Source organism: Leishmania panamensis (genome assembly GCF_000755165.1).
Source record: "Leishmania panamensis strain MHOM/PA/94/PSC-1 chromosome 32 sequence".
NCBI classification, from domain to species: domain Eukaryota; phylum Euglenozoa; class Kinetoplastea; order Trypanosomatida; family Trypanosomatidae; genus Leishmania; species Leishmania panamensis.
Window position 1 is genome coordinate 73,539 of NC_025879.1, and position 25,855 is coordinate 99,393.

General features: G+C 59.1%; 4 protein-coding genes across 4 annotated transcripts, besides 1 other annotated feature; all 4 read right to left on the reverse strand.

The window, feature by feature from the left end:
• Positions 1 to 554: 554 nt before the first annotated feature.
• Positions 555 to 3,803, reverse strand: LPMP_320270 (hypothetical protein; the record flags this gene model as incomplete). Its single annotated transcript, XM_010703413.1, has 1 exon — positions 555 to 3,803. The coding sequence occupies one exon, from the start codon at positions 3,801 to 3,803 to the stop codon at positions 555 to 557; it is 3,249 nt and encodes a 1,082-aa protein (XP_010701715.1).
• A 1,183-nt stretch (positions 3,804 to 4,986) lies between these two features.
• Positions 4,987 to 5,507: a repeat region.
• A 510-nt stretch (positions 5,508 to 6,017) lies between these two features.
• On the reverse strand, positions 6,018 to 12,050 carry LPMP_320280 (protein kinase, putative; the record flags this gene model as incomplete). Its single annotated transcript, XM_010703414.1, has 1 exon — positions 6,018 to 12,050. One exon carries the CDS (start codon positions 12,048 to 12,050, stop codon positions 6,018 to 6,020), a length of 6,033 nt encoding a protein of 2,010 aa, XP_010701716.1.
• Positions 12,051 to 13,504: 1,454 nt separating this feature from the next.
• On the reverse strand, positions 13,505 to 17,647 carry LPMP_320290 (serine/threonine-protein kinase Nek1, putative; the record flags this gene model as incomplete). The annotated part of the gene is made up of 1 exon (XM_010703415.1): positions 13,505 to 17,647. The coding sequence occupies one exon, from the start codon at positions 17,645 to 17,647 to the stop codon at positions 13,505 to 13,507; it is 4,143 nt and encodes a 1,380-aa protein (XP_010701717.1).
• A 3,472-nt stretch (positions 17,648 to 21,119) lies between these two features.
• On the reverse strand, positions 21,120 to 24,749 carry LPMP_320300 (hypothetical protein; the record flags this gene model as incomplete). The annotated part of the gene is made up of 1 exon (XM_010703416.1): positions 21,120 to 24,749. The coding sequence occupies one exon, from the start codon at positions 24,747 to 24,749 to the stop codon at positions 21,120 to 21,122; it is 3,630 nt and encodes a 1,209-aa protein (XP_010701718.1).
• Between the last annotated feature and the right edge of the window lie 1,106 nt (positions 24,750 to 25,855).

Consider the following 25,855-nt stretch of genomic DNA (forward strand, 5'->3'; position numbering starts at 1 on the left):
CACTCCGTCGCAGCACAGTCCCATACACAGCAACGAATGAGCGGTGTAATCGCATGCGCCGGCTGCGTGTTTTCATCTCCACCTCGTTTGTCTGTGTGCTCTGCTGTTTGCAGCTGCAGCCCGTCCTCAACAGCCATATGGCTGCGCAGAGGCCATCGGTCAGGGAAAAGAGAAGGGGCGAGGTGCCGCTGGTAGGTGGACCCAGAGACAGTTGGTGAAAGCAGAAAGAAGCACTATCACGCATACACGGCGGACGCCATAAAACACCTACCACCACCTCTTACCCCCTCTTCATGCTGTCCACTTGCTTCCCACCCCCCCCACCCCCCTTATCATGCGCGGCCACTCTTTGTTTTTCTCCTTTGCGGCGATAGTCGCTTTCCGTCTATGGTCTATGTCCGTCTATGGCATGCGGGCTTTCTGGTGCGTATGAAGGCGCATGGGCGGGTAGGCAAAGTAGCAGGAGAGGAGGAGAAGGCCGCGTCGTCGTCACGGACGCACGAGTGCACTTCCACGTCTCTCTGCCTTAGGCAGTGCGTATATGCGCAACATGACTACCGAAACAGCGCGCGGCTAGTCTGCGGTCGCTGCGCAACGGCGTCTTCTGCTTTGTCTGTGAGAGCGTCACTCGTCAGGTCACCAGTGGCGTCATCGCGCTCCTCTCCATACGCATCGCTTGGAGAGCCCCGGTCCCCTTGCTTGGAGGAGAGAAAATCAACCATGTGAGTCGTGCGGTTGTCAACGGCAGCCTTCACGCCTGTGGATGCCGCCATCAGGCCAACTGTCACGGCTGCTCGCTGATCAAGGATGCGATCAAAGAGTTGCTGTGCGCTGTTCAGCGCTGGAGAGTCCTGTTCATGCGCGGGCGATGAAAATGGCGAGTGTCTACAGTCGGTGAGAACATGCAAGTGTATATCCGACAAAGGCGTCTGTGGGGCGCCCGCGTCGTCAGCATCGACGCTGTCGTGACTGCCGCTGCTGGGGTGGTGGGAAACGCTTTCCGAGGTCGACTGTACTACGACGTCCACAATATGCGTCGTCTCTTCTCCCGCGGGAGACGGCATAGGAGGCACCGGTGGTCGTCGCCACTGGTGCTGCAACCGCTGGAGCGCAAGCTGCTTCTGCCGAATCGCGGCCGCAGCATCCAGCAGCTCCGACAGTGACAGGGAGCTCAAATCACGAGCCGCCTCCGAAGACGGCATGCGGTTCCTCGCGTCGGTCTCTCCAACGTAGTCGACAAGGGGGTCGACTACCTCACCGCTTGTCGGGGAGCCACGCCGCTGCAATGACGCTGCCTTGTGGCTTCGGCCGCGCGATTCGTCAAGGCTGCCGCTGGAAGGTAGCTGCGAAGACGCTTCACGAAGCTGCTGCTGCAGTGCAAGAGGGAGATGTGCCACGTAGTGATCTGCCACCTCGCAAAGTCCAGGGCGGACCGCGTCTCCATAGAGCCTAAAGTAATCTTGCTCCTCCTGGGTAGCTGTGCGAGCGGTCGGTCTCTGATCAGGTGATGGGCGAGGACTGCAGCGACGCACTTCCGCCTTGAAGGGCGACGGCGAGTAGGCGAGGGGGTCCTTGTTCTCTTGCTCAGCCAAGCGCTTGCGAACTGCAGCCTCACGCAGCACCTCGCTGCGCAGCTTCTTCCGCTGCCCAGGCGGGCCGTTGCGGTGGTACTCCACAGCCAGCGCACCAGACCGCGCTGCACGCTGACGCAACTGACGTTCACGGCGCGCCAGCTCCTTCTCCCGCGCCGCGATCCGCTCCATGGCCGCCTTCTCTCGCGCCGCCACCTCGCGAGACTGCATAGCCGTGACGCCGTAGGTCACCTCCTTCTGCCGCTTCTCCAATCGGCGTTTTGCCTGTCCCACACTCCCCTGGAGGCGCTCCTTTTCTTGCCGCAACCGACCGATCTCCTTCCGCTGGTCTGCCACGAGCGTTCGGTCCTGCCTGAGCTGCTGTTGCAGTGCTTCAGTGTGCGCCCAGATGTCGCGGCATCGCTCGTTGCTTGCCAGCACCGCCTCCTGCAGTTCCTTGGCTTCCTGGCACAGAGACTCGTATAGCGCCCTCTCCTCTGGCGCCAGGCCAGATGGCGTAAACCAGTCCTCTCCAGGAACAGGTGGGAGAGCGTCGCCGTTGCCTGGCACGGCCGCGCTTTCTTCAGGGCACACAGAAGAGGCACTCATCGTAGAATGGCAAGACGAGGTGCGGGTGGTGGTCGCCCGCGCTGCTACCGAGCTGGAACAACTCGGGCGGAGGGCGACCAGCGCTGCCTGAAATTGGCCTGGACGCACAACAGCAGCAGTAGTAAAAGTATCGACGACCTCAGCACCTACTACGGTTCCATTCGCTGCTGGCGCTTCCGTGGTGATCACAATACGTGATTGCAACTCCGGTGCGACACAGTGGGCGGCGCCGCCTAGCCCACGCTGCACCGACAATGGCAGCGCAGGTGGCGCGCTTGGATGGAGCGGGGGGGGAGCTCTCATCGGTAAGAGACAAGAGGATGAGGCTCGTTGTGGTCGAGGGTCTCCCAGCAGTAGCTGGCACAGAGACGACAAGAAGAGCTGCTCGCACCGCTCCACGCACAAAGCCCCGTCCAAGATGCGAAGGGAGGGAATAACTTGACGCAGAAGGCAGGCGTACGCAAGAGTGGAAATCCAAGTCGCGCCGTCGGGTAGGGCGGTACTCATATTCGGCTGCTCTTTCAAGATAGCCGCCGCAGCGATCTGCTCCAGAGCGTCCAGTTGGGCTACCGACTGAAAGCGCGCAATGGGAGTACTCGAGATCCCACCCTCGTGCATCACCTCGGTCAGTGCAGCAGCCAGCATGTTTTGCTCGTCAACGCGCATGCTCACGATAGCGTGGGTAAGCTGTAGCATCACAGATGGTGCCGCGCCAAGGATCATGCGAGAGACCGGCGACGGGTGGAGATGTAGGTCCCACTGCACAGCGCCACCGTGCCCGCTTATGGCTGAGATACCCTGAAGATCCTCAATCCCGGTGCCAGCCACGTTCACCGAGCACAGCGGCGCAACAGCTGACTGCGTAGCTGCCGCTACCGTCCCCTTCGAACTCGTCTCGGTGCATGGTGGGATCGAGAAAAAGAAGCAGTTCAGGGCAGCCAAACCTCGGTTGTGGGAGAGGTCGACGGAGGACAGCGTCGCTGCGGTTTCCGCGGTGAAGGGATGCTCAGCCAACAATGCCTGGAGAGCATTGTACCCGTCTTGCATCTCATCGCTCTCACAGAGGTTCACATTCAAGGAGTTATGCGACACGTTGAGCTCCCGCAGTTGCGGAAACCGCTGAGCAGAGAAAAAGAGAGGCAGCGCGAAGGGTAAACGGTGGCGCAGCAGCCGAGCGAGGGACATGGTCGTATCGAAGACTAAGTGCTTTACCATCACTCCATCCCTGGCAACGTGCAGCTCTAGAGAGGATGCACACTCGCAGGTGCACTCAAGGAAGCTGTGTAGACCATTGAAGGCAATATCGATCACCTGCAGTGTGGCGGGGAGGCAGCGAATCCAAGACGCCACACCATCGCAGCAGCATGACGCGGCAGCAAGATCACGCAGAGAGATCTGCCGAACAGCATCGTACGGGGTGCTGAGTCGACCCAACGCATTGTGGGAAAGTCGGATTTCGACGAGGTTCACGAAGACGGTATTGAGCCCCCTAACACAGTCGATACGGTTATGGTCAGCCAGCAGTGCAGCGACAGCGCTGGCGACCGTTGCCTCTTCCTTGTTCGTCTCCTGGGCATCAAAGCAGAGACGCGCGATACCACGGTCGCGCAAGTCAATTTCCATCTGAGGCGCCTGCGTCGAATACTCCAGCAGAGCGCAGTGTCGTGGACCCCCCCCCCTACAAAAGACAAAACGCAAAACAAAAATAATAGTTGACCAGCACCGCACTCTGCGGCACGGGCGGCGCGCAGGAAGACGACAAGAGCAACAGAGGCGGTCAACCCTATGAGAGCTACTATTGGCCAGAAGACGCGTGGGGTATACGTGTCCGTCTATACGTGTATGAGGATACTACAGCTCTAAGCGAAGCAGATATTCAATGGAGGGCGGCTTCAGCGCACCGAGAAGCATCAAAGAAAGAGGACGAAATGGGGACGCAGATGGGAGGAAAAATGGTGGCATTTAACGGGGAGGAAAGGCAAAGACCGGAGCGTGGGTGGCGGGAGGAGTAGTAGCAACCCCGGATATCATTACTTCGGATGTGTCTGCTGTCCAGTACGGAGACGTGAGAGGTAGCAGCAACGGCAGCACCTTGGTGGGCCACCAGTGACGGGACTTCATCAGTGAAATGTCGACCCAAGTTGACGTACCCTTCGGAGGATAATAAGCACACCGAGCTACACTGAACACAGCCGGGTATTCCACCACTTCATGATCTGCAGTTGCGCCGCACCTTGCAATATGCTGATGTGTGTCTGTCTGTCCGTCTGTCTGTGTGTGTGTGTGTGCGCGCGTGGATATGAGTGCAGGAGAGAGGGAGGAAGAGGGGGATTGTGTTTCACCATGGGCACATGTGTTCTGTACAGATGGAACGCTGCCTGAGCAGCTCCACATCGCCAGTGCTCACGCACGCGCGAGAGTTGTCTCAAAGAAAAACAAAAAGAAAAGGCGGATGACAAAGAAGTGAGCATCGACAGAAAAGTCGGGGAGAACGAGGAGGTCGATCATCTCCCTTCCATCCGTAAAAATAAAAGCCTCGCGCACGCGGGTCTTCATGAGGGGACCAGCTGTCAACAGAGCATGAGCACTCGCAAGAACGCACATACACGACATACTCAAACCTGAAAACCGACAACGCGTAAGTCGCGCAGGACCCAGTGAGTCAAAAGAGCCGCGCCTTCTAAGCGACACGATGTGCCCCAGCACACACTAGCACACTCCCAACTACACGTACAAGCAAAATACAAATAAAAGAACGCCGAAGCGGGAAGCACACGTACACACAACATACAAAATAAGAAGCGCATTATTTTCTACGCGTCCATTCTATCCCGTACAAAATCAACTCTACCCGGCCCGTCGCAGGCCCATCGCGTGCTGCGAAGCAGCAGCATGCACGCGGTACAGCAGTGCGCCAACCCAGCCACCCAAGCACGGCCTCAGGCTCATACTCTGCCCACCCACACACCCCGTTCCGCAGGTCGCCTCGCAGCTGCGCCCATCATGCCGGCCGCCCCCGCGGCGCGTCCCCCGGGGTGACGCTCGAGTCGCGCTACCATCCTGTCTAGCACACGGATGGCACTAGCGTCCTCGCGGTCGCAGGTCGCGCCGGCGCATCGCCATCCACGACCGGGCTGCCGGCATGCAGTGCGATGCGGCGCTCGGGCTCCTCCCCCCCCACGTCCTAGGTGCTTGACCCTTGTCGCCACCAGAAGCGGCTCGGCAAGGGGGTGGGGTGGCTGTCTGACTCCCCCCCTCCCCCCGCAGAGTGAGAAGAAGGGGCACTGGGCCCTGATGCCAGCGCTGGGGTGTCCCCTGCCATCAGGGCAAAAAGAGAGAGAGAGAATGAATCCGATAAACGGCAATGGTGGACACACGCGCACGTCGTGAGATTTGCCTTTCGACGCAACATAACCCAGAGGGGAGAAAGGAGAGGAACAAATAGGAAAGAACGGTAGTCGCTACTGCTGGTACTCAGCCCAGTGTATCGGACCTCCTCACCATCCTCTTTTTCTACCTCCCGCGCACGTTCCTCCACACCACCCCCCTGCCCTGCCCCCGTCGGGTACACCGTCAGTGGTGCACGAAACCGACGCAAACGAATTAGGGGAGGAAAGGTACACGAAGACGTGGTGGGGAAGGGGGGGGGGCGGAGCACTGCAACATCAGGTGAGCGAATAAAGAGCAGTCAAAGCACATCAGAGTGAGCAAGGCAAAAACAGGCAGTGCCACAACACACGCACAACGTATTTCGCTGTGACATGTGGCGTATGCACTGAGGAAGATGGGTGCAACCTGAGGAACGCTCGACTCAGCCGCGCAGGCAGACGAAAGGCACTAGAACTCAAAGTAGGATCTGCGGTCAGAGGCGGCTGGCTGGAGGCGCGAGGCGCGAGGGTTTCGCGGCGTGGGGCTCTTGCGGTTCATGTCATTCGACCGGTAGGTCAACACCGGTGTGTTCTCCATGTCCTCCTCGCCGTCGGAAGGCACCCACATGCCTGACTCCTCGCTGCTGCTCTCCTGGTAAGCATGTCTGCTAGGGGCCGAGTGTACAATTTGTCCACTGTGGCGGCTATGCGGCCCGAGGTGCCGCGCGGAGTGCTGCGCCTGCTCGTCGCTCGTCGTGCGGTTCATCATGGAGCCTTTCTGGTCGGCGAATCGGTGAGGTTGGCCCTTCTTCTGCACTGTCGCGGCATCCAAGAACTCGTTAGGCCACGACCGCTGATTACTGCACTCGTCTTGCCGCGAGGAGGGACGTGAGCCGTGCATCGAAGATTGCACTTGGCGCTGAGAGGCGCCGGGGTCGTACCCCGTCGCGACCTCGCCGTTGTTGTGATGCGACGAGGTAGACAGTGTGGTATTACGGCGCTGGTGAGGGTGTCTTACCTCCAAGTCGTTGAGGCGGCGCTCAAACTTGCTGGCGTCGGTGTAGCGGTGTGCACGGGGGGTTTGCGTACCCTCTTCTTGAAAACGCCCCACTGAGTCCACTGCCGTCACGGGAATGCCCCGTCGTGAGACAGCGGGGCTATCGTGCGGTGCCCCCAGCTTCAACGGCTGCACAAGCGGGGCGGTGTTTGTCTGGCCAAAGGCAGACCGCGACGTCGTCATGGTCGCATCACTGCGGAAACTGCTGTTGGCACTGCCGCGAGCGGAGCGCTGTGGCTGCGCAGCGGGTGCGCGTGCCACCTTCGAGTCTACCACGTGCTCGTACTCGCGAGGGTTGCGACGGCAACCAGATGGCGTCATGGAGGCGGTCTCGGCCTGCACCAACTCGCTGTGGCGCCGCATCGGTTGCATCGGCCTGTTGCTAATACTCACCGGGTTGGATGGGTAGTCGGCCTCAGCAGGGGCGCGGCGGCGGCTGACTGACTCGCGAGGGCCATAGAAGTGTAGCGCACCTCGCACCTCCGTTTCCAGCGCCGCGATAGAGTGCCACTCCGCCGGGTCGTAGATCGCCCTCAGCCTCTGCTGGCCCCACATCCCGGTGGCGGAGGTCTGCGATCGCGGCGACGGAATGGCGGAGGGTGCCGTGGAGTTCGTGCGGCTAAAGACAAGTCCCTCAGCAGGGTCGACCTCCACCCCCCGCCTTGCTTGTGAGTCCTCATTCTCGAACGCAGCGTGCTCTTCGCAGAAAGCCGGAGAGGACAAGATGCGCAGTGGAGCTCCAGTGTTCGTCCGGACAGAGGTGCTGTATGTCGAACCGGTGATCATGAGGGGCATTTCTGATCGCAGTCTCAACAGTCCGCGGTACGTACGCGTCCGATAGTCCAGTAGTGTCGCTTGAACTTTGCTTTTGGTGAGGTGCTTCTCTGCGTAGTCCGCGACGGCAGCGGAATAGATGTGTGAGCCGTCAAAAACCTTCGCCAGCTGGACACCACGGAAGAAGGGGTGCGACATCAGTCGCAGTGCCGGCCCGTGCACGCTGCACGGGGTTGGGGCAAAGACGGTATCGAGGATGGTGTCAAAGAAGTCGCGCACCTGAAAAATCCACGGCATATTGACCAAGATGTTCTCCACAGCGCCATCACCGGCCTCGTCGCTGTCGGCCTGGAAGGCGATACTGGAGGTGTCGCTCACCCCCTTGGTGGACTTTAGGTACATAGCAGCGAGAGAGACGCCAATCGGCTTGTTCTGCACGGCGGGCAGCAGCGGCACGGCGCGCACGATGCGGCGCCCATGGTCGGCAGCGGTGGTGCCAAAGTACTGCATTTCCTCCGCCTTCGCCACCACCCAGCTGTCGATGAAGCGGCTCACAGATTTGAGCACGCGCTGGTGCACGTAGCGGCGTGTGCGCAGCCCGATCGTTTTCGCTGCCGTGCCCGATGCACCAGAGGTCGTGTCCGTGATCACCTTCTGCCACACATCGAGAATGTGAACCGGAGAGAAGAACTTCGTGAGTGTTGGGGTCGGAGTGGGGATAACGGCAGTCGTTTCAGGGGTCACAAGCGCGCTGCCGTCCCCGGCGAACAACTCAAAGCAGAGAACCAGGTATGTCCACCAGTCATCGCGCATCGTCCAGGGCCGCTCCTCCCTCCCAAAAGAGTCACAAAGCATCTGCTCCAGCACGTACATAGGCGGCAAGTACTCAAGTACGCCACACTGCTGACGCTCGTAGCCCCAGGCGAGAGTGTTGACACCGATGTCGGGCACAAAGAGCTGGATGTTGCTCGACGTTACACTCGGCGTCGGAGTCGCTTTCTTTTTCCCTGCTGTGCTCACATTGCTCTCTTCCTCGGCCTGGCGGCTGCCTTTGGTGGGATCCTCGACACGGACAAGCAGGCGCTGCGGTGGGCACGGGCCTAGCAGCATCCCCTTGCCGTGCAGCGATGTCACCAGAAGAAGCAGCTGGGCAGCGAGCACTTGCGCAATCTCCAGCCACACCTCCTCCTTTGGCCTCAACTCGCACACGCCAGGGTGCAGGACAGCGTGGATAAAGTCCTTGAGCGACATAACGGCCGTTGTGCGCGTCATCTCTCTGAACATTTCATTGGACATGAGCGCGTCGTGTTCGGGCGAGCCTTTCATAGACTCCTCCAGGGACAGCGCCGAAACCCACGGCTCCTGGAAGATGTAGTAGCGCTGATCGTCAACCAGCACGCCATACACGCGGGAGTGAAAAGGTAGGCGAGAGACGTATTCGATCATGATAGCCGCCTCTGCATCCTGCTGCAGGAGGCGCTCCTCTTGCGTCTTCACAGTTTTCCTGTTCGCCGCCGCCCGACCTTCCTCTGTCACCGCAGTGCCGTCCCAGGTCGTGGGTGCCATCCGGCCGCGGTTGCGCGGCATCACCCGCACGTCGAACACCTCGGACGTTTTTTGACTCACCGCCCGTCGAATCACACCGAAGGCGGTGAGGCCAACGAGGGTGTCGGCGCTGTGAAGAGCACTGCCACCCTCGGTGTTGGCGGCCTTCGGCAGGCCGAGGGTGCTTGTATAAATGGAGCTACGGCGCCGTTGTCGTCCTGGCGTGCCGATCTGTCCGCTTTGAGTGTCGTCGTCGTCCCCTTCGGCGCTGTGCTCGCCCTCAAAGATAACAAAATCCTCCAGCGTGAGGGGGTCGCGCTCATCGACGTTAGTTTCCTGATCGGCACCGGGTGGTGCCCCTAGTGCTAACGCCGAGAAATCCAGGCAGTTGCTGTGGAAGGCGTTCTCTGTCGGCTGTCCAGGAAGGCTCTTGCCGAACGACGCCACCCACGGCACCATCGGCGACGTCGTCGCGCAGACGCGAAGTTTCGAGTAACTCGCACCGGACACGGCACCACCCTCGCCGTCCACGTGCTGCACGTCCACAATGTCGCACTCCGTGGCCCACAGAAGCGCCTTGTAGGCTGACATGAAGGCTGACTTAGTCGAAAATGAGAGAGAGAGACCCTGCAGGCGACGGTACAACAACACGGTTGTCGCACAGAAACGCGGCACCTCCGCCACTGTCTTGCCACCTAAGATGCCACCGGTGCGGAAAGGTAGCATGACTAGTGTCAGCTCAATCGTGTACTTCTGTCGAGAGCTGATGGTCACTGTAGTGAGGGTGAGATACTGTCCTGCGATACCCCCTGCCTTGCCAGCATCGTCAGAGGACGTCGGTTCCGTCGCAAACGTAGCGCAGTCATCCTCAAAGTTCATAAGCGCGACCTGGCGGCTCTTCGTCGTCAGTAAGCGCTTCTTGTACTCCCTCAGCACCACCGGATCATCGATAATGCGCGGTGTCAGCGGAAAGGAGGACGCCGGCGGTGCGACGACCTGGCCGAGAGTAAGGCCCTCCGAACCGTAGTTCACCGCTGACGGACTAAGCGACTCGCGTGGGAAGAGAAGTAGCTCGTAGCAGCGCACGTCAAACATTTCATCGCTGCCTACGTGGAGCTGTATGCTGAGAGCCTGCCCGCCGCAAATGCGCAAAATACGCCGCGGCGCACTCATGCCCTTGCGCGCAGCAGGGCGACCGTCTTCTCCAAGTGCCTCCACCGTGCACCACAGGCCACCAAGCGTCGCCAAGCCTCTCTGTTCTGTGGCGCTCCTCTGCATTGGTTCAACCGCGCTCTGCGCCTCTGAAGGTGACACGGATCTGCGTCCCGGTGACTCTAGCTGTGGGTCCACCATCTGGTGCGTCTCCACGTTGGCCAGCTGCATGGGCTGCAGGTTCAAGTAGCGGCGGACACCGTCTTCACGGGCATAGTTGCTGTCGATCAAGCGACGCAGAGCATCGTCCTCATTCGTTGAGTCGTAGACGACACACATGCACATGCCCGTGCCGCCGACTGAGGGCTCCACCTGCACTGGCTGGAGCGTACGCACCACTTTCTCCGTGTCCTCGCGGTTGGTTACGGTGGCACTGGCGCGACGTACCTCCGTGCACACCTCCATGCCGTCATATACGTACTTGGTCCATTGATTGTCCTGCAGCCATATTGCTATCTCACAGTGATGATGGGCCACTTTATCAGAGTAAAAGGCAGCAGCAGGAAAAGCGAAGGCGCCTCGTGTGCGTCGCGAGGTGCTGAGTCGCTTCTCAGGCTCCACACAGTCCTCCGTGCTATCGATGCGGCGCTTCTTGACACCAACCTCTAAGGTGCGTCGCTTCTGGGCTAGTGTGTCCTGTGCCCGCCGCGACAGCTTCTGCGGAGGTGGCGGGACCTCCTGCGCACATGCAGCAGCGGTGTCGCCGCGGCGGGGGCTGCGCAGCATCCATGTCTGGCGACCGTCGTCCTGGCTTATGGATACGCGCTGGCCGCTCTCGTCCACTGTGAAGGTTGGTGAGGTCTCGTCAAGAGCGGTTGAGGACGGCATCTGCGGAGAGCGGCGCAGCTGGGACGATTGGAGAATCAACAGTGGGTTGGCGACGCTGGAATTTGAATTATGCGAGCGCGTCGACAGCTGTGCGTCTTTGGCGCTGTGAGCCCTGCGAGGCAGGAGAGGGGATACTCCTCGGCTGTCAGCACGCGTGGTGGGGACCCGCGGCGGCAACCTGCGCAACTCACCACCCGGAGTCCGAGGACTCTCAACAGGCGTCGCCGCAGTCGATGCAGCGCCATTAGCGCGTCCAGGTCGAATCACCTGCTCATCTATTCGCATCAACTTCTCGGAATCACTAGGGTCAGCGCCCTTCTTGCGGCGCTCCACTACTCTTCTCCCCACCACCTTCGTACCCTTCTTGTCCTGGTCATCGCTCGCCACAGAAGCACCCGACTCGCGCGGAGTGACGCCGTCCGTGGTGGCGGTGAAGAGCTGTGATTTAGAGCGCTGCGACTGCTCAGCCTCAGCGCGAACTTTTGGCTCTTCTGACTCCTCTTGTGGTGCTGACATGTTGGCATCCGCAGCTAAGGTGCGAGAAGCGTTGAAAGCATACCCAGAGTCCGCGCGGCTTGGCATCTTCGGCGCCGGCCTCGCACTCATCGAATCGCTCCGCACTGACAGAAGGGGAGAGAAGGCCGCAGCACTGAAGTTGATACTCTGTGGCGAGGCGCTGACCTGTTCCGCACCACCACGTGGGATGGGGCTTTCCTGAAAAGAAATGGAGGTGCCGACCGTAAGGTCGGCGGGGTTGCCACCACCATCAACGCCATGCGATACCGACTCCTCCACGAAATGCGTTGAGGACGCGACGCTGCGGTTGAGCGGTGTCGCCGTGTGTAATGAGATGTGTGTTGCCGTCCCCACTGGCGCAGTCGCCTCATACAAAGCAGGCGTCTCTACCGAAACCTGCGTGCCGGAAAAAGCATTCTGACTCGCTGGATTCAGCGTCACAGACGTTTGTGGAGCTGTCTGTGCAGTTTCTGCCTCGGTGCTGGGCTGCGGGAGGGTCTCCTGAGCGTCCCTGAGAGTGGTGTCCTCGTCGCTGTCTGTCACCAAAAACTGCTTGAATCGGGACGTCATCCACAACTCAAATGCGAAGAGGGCGGGGCGAAGGGTGTACCGGTAAAGAGGGAGGGAAAACAACTAGGCGCAGTCCCAGCTGCTGTGCTACCTGCATGACTCCCAAAAGCGCAGGTGAGAGTATTGCATGCAATGGCGTTCTATTTTTTTCTTGCCTTTTGCCGCCTTAGATGGTTCCTCTTGTGCAAGTTTGCTTGATTCCTATACCACAGAGGAGGGTGTCCACCAGCGTTCCGCTGTATCGATCGACTTCTCAAGGATGGGAGGTTACTCTTGAGTGGGTGTGCAGGTTTGTGTAGGAGTGTGGGGAGGGGTGCGTTGGAGAGATCGTGGGAGGAAGGCCAAAGAAAACAAGTAGTGTGGAGCGAGTGAAGACATCGCAGTAGACCTCATTGCACGAAAAGGATCGGCCACACGTCTGACGAGGAGAGATGAACGGTGGGGGAAAGCGGCGAGTCTGACCCTTGTGGGCGTGTGTATGTATATGTGCTTGTGTGTATACGTGTGTGCCTTGGTGTTTGCTTCTCACGGACGCACTGATAAACTGGGGCTGGAGGAGGCACCAACGCAACCAAAGCGCACCGCAACGGATGAAGGGCAAGGCGAATCAGACGACACGATCTCAGCGCACGTGAGGAAAACACACATCAAAGCCGAAAGAGACAGGGACTCATGGAAGTGCGCCCTGCACATGTTTGGCAGACTGGGGAAGACGACACCGAGAAACAACGGCACGAACCGTCGACACACACGCTCCAATGGCATCTGCTCTGGAGAGTGCGTTGTTGCGCGGCGATGCGCATCGACTGTACATACCACGAGGTGAGCAAGGGAGGGTGGAAGGGGAGACAAGAGCGACAGCAGTGAGCGACAGAAGCACGAGCAAGAAAACAAAAAGGAGCCAAAGAGACCAAAGATCGGGTGGCAGACGCACCGTGAGAGCAGGTCAGAGAGAGAGATGAGGACAGTGACCCTCGCAGCCCCACCTGGTATATCTACAACGAACAGAGCTGCCATGAAGTCGCCTAGAGAAAATCGAACAAACCACAGCAATAATCAGGAGGGCCAAAGCGGCAGGCAGACAGTGGGGAGGGGGGGGGAAGAAGCTCTACATGAAAGTATACAAAGAGGTGCGAAAAAAGAACTACGAGAAAAGAGTAACAAGGCGCCGCGCCGTTCCCGCTGTGTATGCTGGAGATGGGAGCGCGGGCAATGAATGCGGCACGTCACCATCCGCAGGGATGGCATACCGACCTACACACCAAACACGCGCACAAGAGCGAGTGCGGAGAGTAGAAAGCACAAGGCGGAAGCAGATGCTGTAAAACTGCGCCATGAGGTAGATCGCCTCTCCTCTCTGTCTGCATCCTCCAAAAGACAAGGCCCCACAGGCGCCACATACACAAAGAGAAAAGGCAAAAAAAAAAAACAGAAACGCCCAACAGAGCCAAATGTCAGGACTGGAGGCCCTTGAGCAGCTCGTTCGAATATGGCAGCTTGTCGTAGCCCGTGTAGCCCTCCTCGCCCTCCAATTCTTCTTCCATCGTAGCCGATGTCAAGTCCACAACATTCGTGTACACGTCCTCCGATGCACGATGTGATTTCTGGGGCTGCTGGTCCTGCTGACGGGCATAGGCGTCGTTGAGCTCAGCACATCGCACTGGCGACAGCGGGACGGCATCTTCAAAGTCATCGTCCTCCTCCTCGTCCTCTTCCTCCGCATTTCCGCTTAACCGGATCTTCAGGGCAGGAAGAGAGGCTCGCTGAGGGTGCAGCGGTCTCGTTTCCTTCAGGTGCGGTGGGGACAAGAGAACGCCAGCGTCATCGCTGCCGTTCGTGCCACTGATGTCATCGCCGTCAAACGGCATGGGATTCAGTGGTGGAGGCAGTTCTCGCTTCGGGATCGGCACTGGCGACCGCGCTACCGGGTCACCCTGGCGATGCATCGCAGGTTGCGCCGAGTCAGCAGTATTTGGCGAAATAGGGGCGCTACCACCCCCGGCACGTGAGCAGCGCCGGCGCTGGAGGAGATCTTTCAGGTGCTGCAGCATCTCCGCGTACCCATCCATCGAGCTCTGAACGCCGCCCCCGCCACCTGTTGATGGCTTAGGCGACGGCGGTGCGCCAACATAGGCGGATGGCAGCGCTGCCTGCGATGGAGCGGCGATGCGATTAACGCCACCCAACGAAAGTGCCGTCACGTGCGCCGCGGACGGTCGGGCTGCTGCTTTGTCGCGAGACCCCCGAGCCTTCCTGTCGTGAAAGGAAAGTGCCTCCGATTTGGGAGGCGACACGGCCTCCGCGGCTCGTGTCATTAGCGGCGGTGTCAGCGCAACCGACGCGCATGAAGACGCCGAGCTTTGCCGTGGCCGATGTTGCATTCGCTGCCGCTGCTTCAGTAGCGCCAGCTGCCCTCCAGGATTCGCCTCCTCCCGAGCCCCGCCTTCCGCCTCCATGGCCTGGTCTTGCTGCATACGCAAATTGCGCAACACCTCCAGCGTATTGGGCACGGCGGACTCCTCTGAGTGGTGCTGCTTGCGGTACTCATCCGTCAAGAAGCGTTCATCGTCGCGAGAGCCTTGCTCACGCATCATGCCGCGGCGCACGGCGGCTTCTTCCGAGTGATATCGGTGTTGGCTGCGACGTACCCCACGCTCAAGCTCAGGAGAAGCGAAGTTGAGCGCTGGCAGGTCCTTCACCTCAGCTGCCACAGCGGATGGCGAAGGAGGTGCCGGTGCGCCACCCTGCATCTTGTGGCGACGAAGTGCACGAAGCGTCTCCCCAACTAGGGCAGAAGAGTTCACCGGCGTCTTCGGGGACGGAGCTGCGGCACGTGGGATGTCGACCAGCTCCAACTGAACCGCCGATGGCAGGTTTGCGTTGCCAGCACTGGGAAGCTGCTTCGGCCTTGCAGAAGGTGACACGCCAGAGGAACCCCTGTGGCCGTGCTCCGCTCCAGCAGCACCCTCTCTGGGGCTCTGACCAGAGATCGGACTCGTCAAAGGCGACAAGCCATCCTCGCCACGCCCGTTGAGGGGCTTCAAGTACCCCTGCAGCGCACGACTCGGTCGTTGAAGACGGGGGTTACCACCAACACTCGGGGGGGCGCGCTCTGCCGCAGCGGCCCCAGGTACGCCCTTGCTAAGCAACTCTCGCTCGTTCAGCGGCTGCGGCTGCGCAGCCTGACAGGGTGTGCGGTGCCCACGAACGTCGCCTGAGATGGGGTAAAGGGCGGATGGGCGGCGCGCAACCACAGCGTCGTCAAGCGCACGCTGTTCGCGCCTGTCGCGAGGTGCAACCAGCTGCTCCTCTTCCGTATGCCGCCGGGGTTGTGGCGGTTGCTGTTGACTGGGCTGCAGCATCATCCGGTGGCCGTCGATGCCACCGCCAAGGCCGGCAGAGAGCGGCGCCTTTCGGCCTCGACAGGGTGGCTCCAGTTTTGAGTTCGCTGAAGACCGACAGTCGATGTCGATAGCGGCGTCACGCGGGATGCCAAGCCGCGCCGACGGGGTGCGCAGTGGACAGGGCGTGACGGCGCGACGTGCCTCCTTTGTCTCAGAGCGGCGCTGCTGGACAGGGAGCGCCTGCTGTGGCGAGTTCGCCGCGCACAAAACTCTTCGCAGCGGCTTCCTCGCCACAGGATCCCCATGCGGGAAGGCTGGCACTGAACTACGCGTCTGCGGTGGCAAGCACTGCCGCTGCGGTGTCGTGGGGCGGCTCACAGGCTCTCCTGGAGGAGCACCACGACGCGGGTCACGGCCAAAGACAGGTGCTTCGGCGCTGGTCGGTGTGTGAGCCAAGACGAGCTCCTTGGCCTGTGACGGAGATGATGGCGGGGAGCGGGAGGGTCGTTGCAGATTCTCCGGCTTGGCACGGGACTGCGGAGCGCCTCTGCGTGGCGAGCGATCATCGGCGTACCCGTTCGCGTTCATGTTGTTCAGCTGAGGACTGCTGCGGTGATCGTTATTGTGGAGAGGCGTGGCGGCCATCCGCTGATTCTCTAGGACGCGGCGAAGCTCATCTTTGCGCATCTTGTTCCGCCGCTCGCGGACCTCAAGTTCCTCTTTCTGTCGCTTCAGGTACGCCTCGTGCTTGCGACGCATGTAGGCGTGGATCGTCTCTTTCGCCTTCTCGTCCGTGTTGCGGCCGTACCGGGCGATGATGGCGTCTACACGGCGCATATCAGCGTGAAAGACGTCCGCGGGATTGGGAGAGGGCCCAGGGGTCACTGCTGCTGCTGCTGCTGGAGCACCACCAGCCTCAAGACCCCGCCGATCCTCAGCGGCGCCACCGCCGAGGTTGACGTTGTTGCGCATCGGAGGTATGTGATGCGGCTCCTCAAGGGGACGTGGAGCTGGGGGCGGGGGAATAACACCGTTCGGGGCATCCGCTGGGGCGTGCCTGGCGCCACCACCCGGCAGCAAAGGGCTGACGATGGGTTTCTTCAGGTAGGGACTGTAGAAGTAGTGAAGGCCGTTGTCTTGCCGTGGACTCGCAGAGGGGCTTCGCTGGACAGGAGCAGACGGCTTTGGCCCCACCACCGCCGGCGTGCCGCCGCATCCTGGGGATGGCATTGGCGGCTGCGACGGCTGTTGCGATGGCGGGGATATGCGGTGATGCGCCATGGCGAGCGCAGCCGCCTGACCTGGTGATACCCCATCCTTGGCGACTACGTGAGGGGAAGGCTTTGGAGAAGGCTGTGGGGAGTTTCCTTTGCGCTCCTCCTGATCCATAGCAGATTCGAAGTCCATGATGTCCTTCAGGCGCACTCGGCACTGGGTAGCAAGCATCAAGTTCTCCTCTAGTTGCTCGAGAGAGCTGCGCATTAGCGGGAGAGCGAGTGTCTGCTTGATACTAGGCCGCTTAGCTGGGTCCTTCTGGAGGCACCAGTCAACCATCTTGCGAAAGTCTGAGGAGTACTGGCTGGAGAGAGGAACGTAGTGCCCCTGTACAATGCGTTGCATGAGCTGGTTCATGCTGGTGCCGTCAAATGGGTGGCGTCCACCGGTGGCACATTCGTACAGCAACACGCCGAGAGCCCAGATGTCGCTCTTGTTGTTGTACGGACGGTTGCGGCAGAGCTCAGGAGAGAAGTAATAGGGAGTGCCGCACACGGTGTTGGCCATCCCCATTGTCGTGCGCAACACCGTCGATATGCCAAAGTCGCCGAGCTTCACCGCTCCGTTTTTCATGAGGAAGACGTTCATTGTTTTGATGTCGCGGTGCAGGATGTGGCGAGCGTGCAGGTACTCCATCGCAAGGCAGATTTGTGAGAAGTAGTACAGCATGCTTGACTCTTTCATAGGGCCGCGGCTCTGCTTCACCTTCTCCGCCAAGTCACCGCCGTCGCAGTACTCCATAACAATGTAGAGGTTGTTATTATTCTCAAACTGCTCCACGTAGCGGACGATATTGGGGTGCTGCAGCTGCTGCAGTACTGTGCACTCGTGCCGTGCCTCATCTCGCTCCTTCTTGCTCATCCTCATCATTCCTACCTCTTTCACCACAAACAGGAGCCCATCCGTCTTGCGCTTGATGAGGATGGCGCTGCCAAAGCTGCCCTTCCCCAGCACCTTCACCCTCTGGTACTTGTCCATAGCCCCTCCCCGCCCCACAACGCCGACTGAAACTCTCTTGCTAGGGAAGAAAGGAGGAGTTGTGAGGAGGGGGGCGAGGTTCCCTCTGTCTTGCCCCTTTCGAATCTATGGCGGCGCCGTCGTTCTTCGCTCGACGCTCCCGTGGGGTTGCTCTTCTTCCCGCGTGACCGAACCTGCGAGGGCGTGAGTGCAGCGGAGAAGGCAGAAGCCACACAATTGCGCCTACCGCTGCACGAGTAAGCGGACCCGAACCAGAGGACGCGCAAGGAGAAGAGAGGGGGGAAGAGAGTAGGGAGACACAGAAAACAAGAGGGGAGGTCGAAGGGGGAGCTGTGGTAAGCACAGAGAAGAAGTGCGCAGTTGACAGGAGCAATTTAAAGCGACGAGAAAAAAAGAGAGCCGCACCGCGACACTCAAGCGCGCCGATGCGCGGAGGTGCACGCGCAGCCACACGCAAGAGCCAACCACTGACGCGCGCCCGAAAAGAGCGCGACAAGGAGAGAGTAGCCGACTCCGAAAAGGAAAAGTTGCAGGAAGGCACAGAAGAACTCCTACAATGTTCACCAGGCACGCCAACAGCGATGTTTTGTCTCCTGCCGCCCTCTGTTGGCCACGGGAGAAGAGTGAAGGGGTTGATGGGTGTAGAATCCTGCTGATTGTGTCGTGTGGCTTCGGCAAACGTGCGCGCGCTAGAGAGAGCAGCACAGCAAGAGAGAAGACACACAGAGGGTGTAAGAAGAGGGGCGAGAGGGGAAAGGGAGAAAGGAGAAGAGCGGTGATAGGTGTACATGAAATACGAAAAGGAACAGTTAGGGCAAAGAGGAGAAAGTGAGCACGCACAAATGAAGCGGAGTGGCAGAGAGCACGCGCGCAAAGAGGTTCAAACAAACAAACAAACAAAACGGCAAAGACAGAGTGCGCGCAGAGCCTCACACACTGCAGGGGGGGGGACAAAGCAGCAGCAAAGCAAAGGCACGAAAGAGAGCAGTGGCGGCAACAGCAGCGCGTGTTTCGATGTGTATGTCGAGGGATGTGCGTGTGTGTGTGTGTGTGCAGGTGCACACACACTTCGGAGTCCAAAAAAAAAAAAAGAAAGGAAGGAAAGAAGGAGGAGAAGGGGGAGCAGAGCGCCTGAGGATAACAACGGGATGACAAACAGGCGAGCAAAACTACAATAAAGGGAGGAAAAAAAAATGGACGCGAGGAAATGTGAAGGGTGAGAACCAAAGCAGCAGCCGCAACAGCAGCTGCCCACAAAGATGATGATGGAGAGATGAAGAAGAAGGATCAAGCAGCGCTCACTGCGAAGGATGATGTCAACTGTGCACGCGTGTATGTGTGTGACTGAGCGAACGCCAGAGAAAGAAAAAGAAGAGGAAGGAGAGTTGTGTTAGGAGGACAGCGATGTTTGAATTGTTTTGGTGTGCAACGCAGCAGCACAATCCCGCTTGCTCAGGCAATGGAGGAGGAAAGGCACCTGTAGTAATATGGAAAGCAGCAGAGAGGCGCATGCACTCACACAGACAGAAAAAAAGGGAGAGAGACGGTGAGAAACAAGGCCAGGGAGGCAATGGGCGGCGTCCTTCAAATAATTGAATGGTATTTTTCTCCTGTATTGCTATTGAAGTGTGTGTGTGTGTTATCGAGGAAAGGAGTAAGATGAGTTCCTCAGAAGAAGCTCAACGGTAAAGGGGGAGAGGGAGAGATGCGTTCAGGTAAGCAGAGCGCAGATTCTTGAGGAAAGGCAACGTGAAGGGCCGCCATTGCACGAGCCCTTGTCGCTTCTGGAGCTTCTCTGTGTCCCGTCATCGCCACTTGCGCGATTTCAGGTGATAAGCGTGAGAGCAAGCTTACTTGGGTGTAGCTCCACGTGTATATATCGCTTAGGCAGCTCTCGGGTACTCTTACTGCGCGGCACCATTCGCCACGAGAGTGCCGCCATGATGCTTCCTGTCAGAGTGGTGAACGGAAGAGTGAGAGAAGTGCCGGAGCGGGCCGTGCACCCCCACTTTCCTGGTTTGACTGCCATCTGTGTGCCATCGTCTCTTCCGTGTACTTTCCTTTGCGCCGTCCACACGAACACACTATCCAAACCAAAAAAAAAAAGAGTGAAGGGGGTGGGGGGACAAGGCTAAAGCCGGTCAGACAAATGTGACGACCTTCGCCACAAGCACAACAACGCCAGCATCAGCGTGATTAGGACAACGAGACCGCCCCCTCGCTCCCACACAGGCGCAACGACATCAAACAGAACAGCGACGTAAAACACGAACGAAAAAAAAACGAGGAATGGCAACATGACTTCCGCATGATACAGGCCGTAGCTAGAAGCACCAAAATAAGCTGAACCGCACGCTGAATTGACGAAAAGGAGAGGGAAACGTCTTCTTGTCGAAGAAGAACCAGATGAAGAGGGAAGGCTGGTTAGCGGGGTGGGGATGGAGAAGGGGAACAAAGTGGAGTACGAACAATATCACGCGCCAACGCACACGCACACCCACACACAGGGGTGCCACGGTTTGTGTGAGTGTGTGTGTGTGTGTGCGATGTCCGAACAATAAACCCAAAGTCCCATTTCTTTCTGTGGCTGTCATCCTTGCCTTTCCCCTTTGCTTGTTATCACAGCCCTCGGCCGATCCGTCACATTTACCTCGTCTATGAACCCGTTCATCCGACGCGGGCACTACAACCACTGCCAAATTAAAGTGAAGCACCACATGCCCGCGTCTGCGGCAGATGTTTAATCCGCACCTCTCCCTCCTGCATGCATATTGGACGCTCTTTCGCCGCCAACTCCGTCCTTGCTCGTCAGCCCACACACACAGAGGTCTCACCTCACCCTTTGGCTACCTAATTTACCACCTCAGCGCACACCTCCAGCCGCATACGTCACGTGAAGGTCTGGCGATGACGGATACGTGTGCGCCTGCCCCTGCCTCCACCCCCATCGCCCGTGCCTTGACTAGGCAGCACTAAAAACAGTCCCGCCATCACACACACGCACACGCACACGCCGAGTTGATGACACAGTCGGGCTCGCAGGCTCGAACACGGCGTGTACCTATGCAATCGCAAGTGGGAGGAGGGCACAAGCACAGGAATGGAAAAAAAAAACAAAGCAAACTCGCAGAAAACAAGACTTTTACGCGCTTCTGCAGAAGCAGACGGTATCTTGGCGACGGTGTTGGAGCGTCTTCCGCGGCATCCCACTTCCTGGCCCACCCACCCACTTCCAACTTTTCTACTCCTCGACATGCGTTCCTTCTTTACTAGTCCTGTGACCCCTCAGTCTCGGGGCAGTTCCCGTGACCGCACGAGAGCCACCATCGGTACGGCCTTGTCCTCGCACACAAAGCAAACACGCCTTGAGAAAAAGGGGGGAGGCGGGGACAGACGATAAAAGAGTGAAGGGGGGGGAGGGGGAGCGACTGCGCTGCTGGCGCCTCCGTGACGTGGAGCGGTGGTGGCGTGATTAGAACTCGGCCACCTCGCCGTCTTCGACCCGGGGCTGTTCCTCTCCGATGGGTGGATTTTCCACGATGTAGCCATCCATCAGCTTGGCAGCGCTGTCCGCCTCGCTCGACGCGGAGCTAGAGCCAGCCACCGACTCTGGCACGCGCTTCTGTTCTCCGCGCACGACGCCAAACTTTGTCTTGATCGAGGACGTCGTGGTGTCACCCGCGACTGTGCCCTTCGCGGTGCGCGCCGTGAAGGCAGAGAACGACACGGCGGCCTCTGTGCGACTGCCCTCTTTGGCCGCCTTCTGATTCTCCTTTGGCTTGCCGTCACGCCCGTAGCGGATGCCCACCGGGCTGTCGGGACCCTTGGGATGGTACTTAGCATTGTGAATAATGCGCTTGTACGTCACCTCCACGTACATGAACGCGCCGAGCACGCACACGACGGCGACAATGAGCACGATGAGAATGGCGGTGGCCGGCTTCGCTGCGATGCCCGACTGGGTGATGACCGGGTTGTAGGTGTCTGTGTCAAAGCGCAGAGCAGCGGAGATGCTGCGGCTCACCGAAACAATGTACAGTAGCGCCTCCTCACGCTCGTGTTTCTTCACGCGCTGCGAGGAGTGCGTGGAGTTAGCCTCCGTGAAAGCGTACGTGACAAATTTGATCGCAGCGCGGATGATCATAGGAACACGGATGCGGCTGCCAGAGTGCAGCAGGGAGCCAGGGATGAAGGCAAAGTTGAAGGGCTCCGTTTCGCTAGCGTTAGCGTTGGTGTTGTGTGCAATGCGACGATAACTGAGCGATGAGGCGTACATCTCCCACGGCAGGTATGCGTCTGACTGGTCGGATGACGAGTTGCTCTCCGGATACATCCATATTTCCTCTTCTCTGCGTCTGGATCTGGGGGCGTTGTCACCGTCCAGCAAAATGTTGACGTAGCCCTTCGCAAGGCTGCCGGCAAGCAGGCTCGACATCACCTCCGACACCCGCACAGACAGCGTGAGGTACTGCAGCTGCGCTACTGTGTAAGAGTCGTTACTAAGCGTTTCATCATCAACGATGCTCTGAATCACCTCGGAGTTGATCTTCTTTGTCTCCTCGTGGATGCGAGGCAAAGAAACCATGACCCAGTCCGTTGGGCCAAACGTCCGCTCGTCTGCCACGGCACACATGGAGACTGTCACATTTCCCTTTTCGTTCTCAATGATGGCCGTCATGTTGTCCAGATGAATATGAGTGCTCTCCTTGTTCGGCGCCGTGGCACACATGCTCGGGCTTGTCAGTCGCTCAGGGGTGTCGTAGTAGCTTTCGCTCTTCTCCTCCTCCTCTTCCTCTTCGCTAGTGGAGGTGCCGGGGAGGAAGGCCAGCGCCTCGGCGCTGTATGGCTTCACTGGAACCGACGATCCCAGCGGGTCCGGCACTGGCCAGTACGCGCTCGGCCGGCATAGCTCCGTGTCGAGGAACCGCGTGTTGAGCTCGCTGATGTAATCTGTCTGGTTCACGACGACGTCGAACACCTGGCCGCTCGACAACTTTACAGATATGGCGAAGGTGCCGACTGGGTAGGCGCCCGTCGCCTCAACCGACCCCATACCGTTCGCGCGCGCGGCAAACGTCACTCGCAGCGCATTATTCGGGCTCACCGACGTACTCGCGGACTTTCCGGAGATGCCCTCGTTGGTGATGGAGCCCTCAAAATCGGACGCGTTGTAATCGAGCGCCTCGAACGTTATGAGGGCCTCGTCACCGCAGTCCGTCTCGAATCCGTTCCCCGTACCTCTGCAGCTCGTCATTGTGCCAGTGCACATCGGGCATTCTATCTTGCTCGGCGACGTCCACGTGGAGTTCAGCAGCGTCGTGGAGACAACCGTCAGCGAGAGAGACGTTATGTTAGCAGCTGTGTTGTTGGCCGCAAAGTACGGGTAGAGCAGAACAGAGTAACGGTAAAGACGCTCTCGGGTGTCTGTTCGCTTGCCTGTGGAATACTGAATGTCGGAGTTCATCTGGAGCTGTGGAACGCTAAAGCCGCTCGAAAGACGTGCGGCAGCGTCGACGATGATAATATTATGGATCTTAAGACGCAGCTGGTAAGCCGTCTCCGTGTGCACAATGCCGGCTGACGGGATGTTCCAATTTGCCGGCTTCACCGACTGTGAGTACACAATGCCGACCAAGTACGTCCCTTTGCCCTCCAGCTTAAAGGTGGGAGAGCCGTCTGGCTGGCGCAGCGCGCGCAGCGACTCTACCGACGCCCTGCCCACCCACGTTGCATCGCAATCATTAATATACAGCCTCCACCTCACGGACGGCGTTGCGTTGCTGTCCAGCTTTTTGCTCTTGTCTCCCAGCGTCGGCGTCATGAGAGGCGCGTACTTGCACGGGTCTAGACGGTACACGTCGCAGTGGCGGTGATTACCTCCAAACTTCTGGTAGTAGTTGTCGCCTAACTTGTATGCGTCGGCCAGAGTGTTGAGGTGGCCTTTCAGCTCATTCATGTCCGTCCAGCTCCAAATGTCAGCACCCTTGCCGGTGCTTGCCTGCTTGTCTAGGCACGACGGTTCGAAGGAGACGTGCGAGCCGTCCAGGACGGAGGTGGAGTCGAAGAACCCCTGCGCGTTGGCCTTTGAGATGGGGGAGAAGGTCACAAAGCGGGCGGCAAGGTTGCCTATCGTGGTGTACGCGTGGATGATCAGGTTACCCTTCACCGTGAAGTCAAAGTCGACCCCGTCCTCGGAACGGGAGTCCTTGCGCGGCGTCACAGCGACACCTGTCTTGTTCACGTCGAAGAGAGCGAGGTCCGTCGGTTTGGTGCGCCACGCGCCTGCGTCGCAGGTGCCACGGCACACGATTGCGCCCTCCATAGCATAGTAGATTTCGTCCTTGTCCTCGTCGACGATGGAGATGAGCGCTGTGCCGTAACACCTGGAGCCCTCGCTCGAGCATGTCAGCTGGAACTTGAAGGAGTCCACCGCGTCGCCCACCTTGGGGGTGAAAGGGGTGTAGTAGAAGATGCCCGAGTTGTTCCACCGAACCGTGCCATGAGTAGGCGGTTCCAGTGTCGCCAAGATTGTGCCCGAAGTGCAGAACGTGCCGGCAGCTGTTGCACGAGCGGAGAGGCTGGCAATCTGCTCCGCGAACGTGCCATCTGAACTGAGCGTCAGCGAGTAATTGTAGTTGCCAGAGCACTGCATGATCGGTGCAGTGGTCGTCGTTGTCGTCGTTGTCGTCGTCGTGCCCGGCGAGATACGGTAGTACACGCGCGACGTCCCACCAACGGGGGTGATGACATTGCACAGCACCAGGAGGTCCACGTACGTTGACCGAAGGCCCATCGTCATGCCGGTGAAAGGAGCGGTGAATTCAAGTGTGGGGTCATGCAACCGCGGAAAGCTGGCATTGTTGCCGTAGGCAGCGTCAACGTAGTAGGAGAGAACCCCTCCAGGGCACTCTGCCTTCAGTGCCCCGACACTCAGTACATTCACTACGGTCTCGCCCTCCATCGCCGGGAAGACACCCAGGTACGTGATCTGATCGGCGTGGCTGAGCAACACGCCGAACAAGGCGAGCGTGGCGATCACCGCCGCACAGTGCCGTCCGCGAAAACGACGGTTCATCATTGAGACCAAAGCGTATGCGCACATGTAGGTGCGTGTATATCAGAAGGGGGAAGAGCAGAGGCAACCAAGTCGATAGAAGAGATAAAAAAGAGAGTGAACGAGATCGTCGACACCGCCTCAGGCTCAATCACACGTGCACAGACACGGCGGCATACACAGAAAATGGTGAGGGCGTACACTTAGCTTAATGAACAACACCTAGACAAGCACCTCTCTACTGGAGAAACCGACAACGACTGCGCCGCCCGCACGCAGGCGCACGAGGAAATCGGTGTATGCGAGTGAATGGGAGGAGAAGTGAGGGGGCGATGGCCTTGCCGCTGAGCTGCCTCAATGCGCGCTACAGGCGAACCGAAGAGAAAAACAAGAGACGAGCCACAACGGAAAAGGGGGAGAACTGGAGAGAAGAAATATGGATCGCTAGAGAGGAATGAGACTGAAAGAGATGCACGCCCGCGCGTGCACTTGAACACACGCAGAGCGTCACCGAACTCAGCACTCGCAAAAACTGGCAATAAAAAAAAAAGAAAGAAAGAGAGAGCGGGAAATGTGGAGAATGAGAAGGCGGTGCAGTAGTCCGCAAAACAGACAGGGGCGACGAGAAGAGGGGGGGAGGAAGGGAATCGCATGCGACTACAGTGAAAGTGTCATCCGTACAGCGAGAGGAGACATGGTGGATGAGGAGCATACAGAAGGAGCGAGTGGTGTGGCGCAGGAACATGAAGAGGTCAGCCCAAGCAACCACGAGTTGTCGCGCTCTGTTGCCGCGAAACGCGCAGCCCATGAACATGCTTAAGGATCACATCTCCAGCTGCACACTTTGCGCGGGTGGCTGCCGCACGCACGCCTGTCGATGATAGATGTGGAGAGGGAGAAGAAAACAGCACCTCACCATGTCCCGCTAAGCCACCCGTGCATGCGCACCTTTGTCCGTCGTTTCTCCGTGACACACCCACGCACGCAGGCATAAGTGCACTGCCACAATACAGCGCCGGGGCTGTGGCACCGCCGGAGAGGACGGAGAAGAGGAAGGAGGGTCAAAAGCGGTAGCGACGATCGGGGAGAGGCGACGTGAGGTGCCGTACACGGGGAGGATGGCTCGTACACGCACAGCCTCTCTCCTCTGCGTG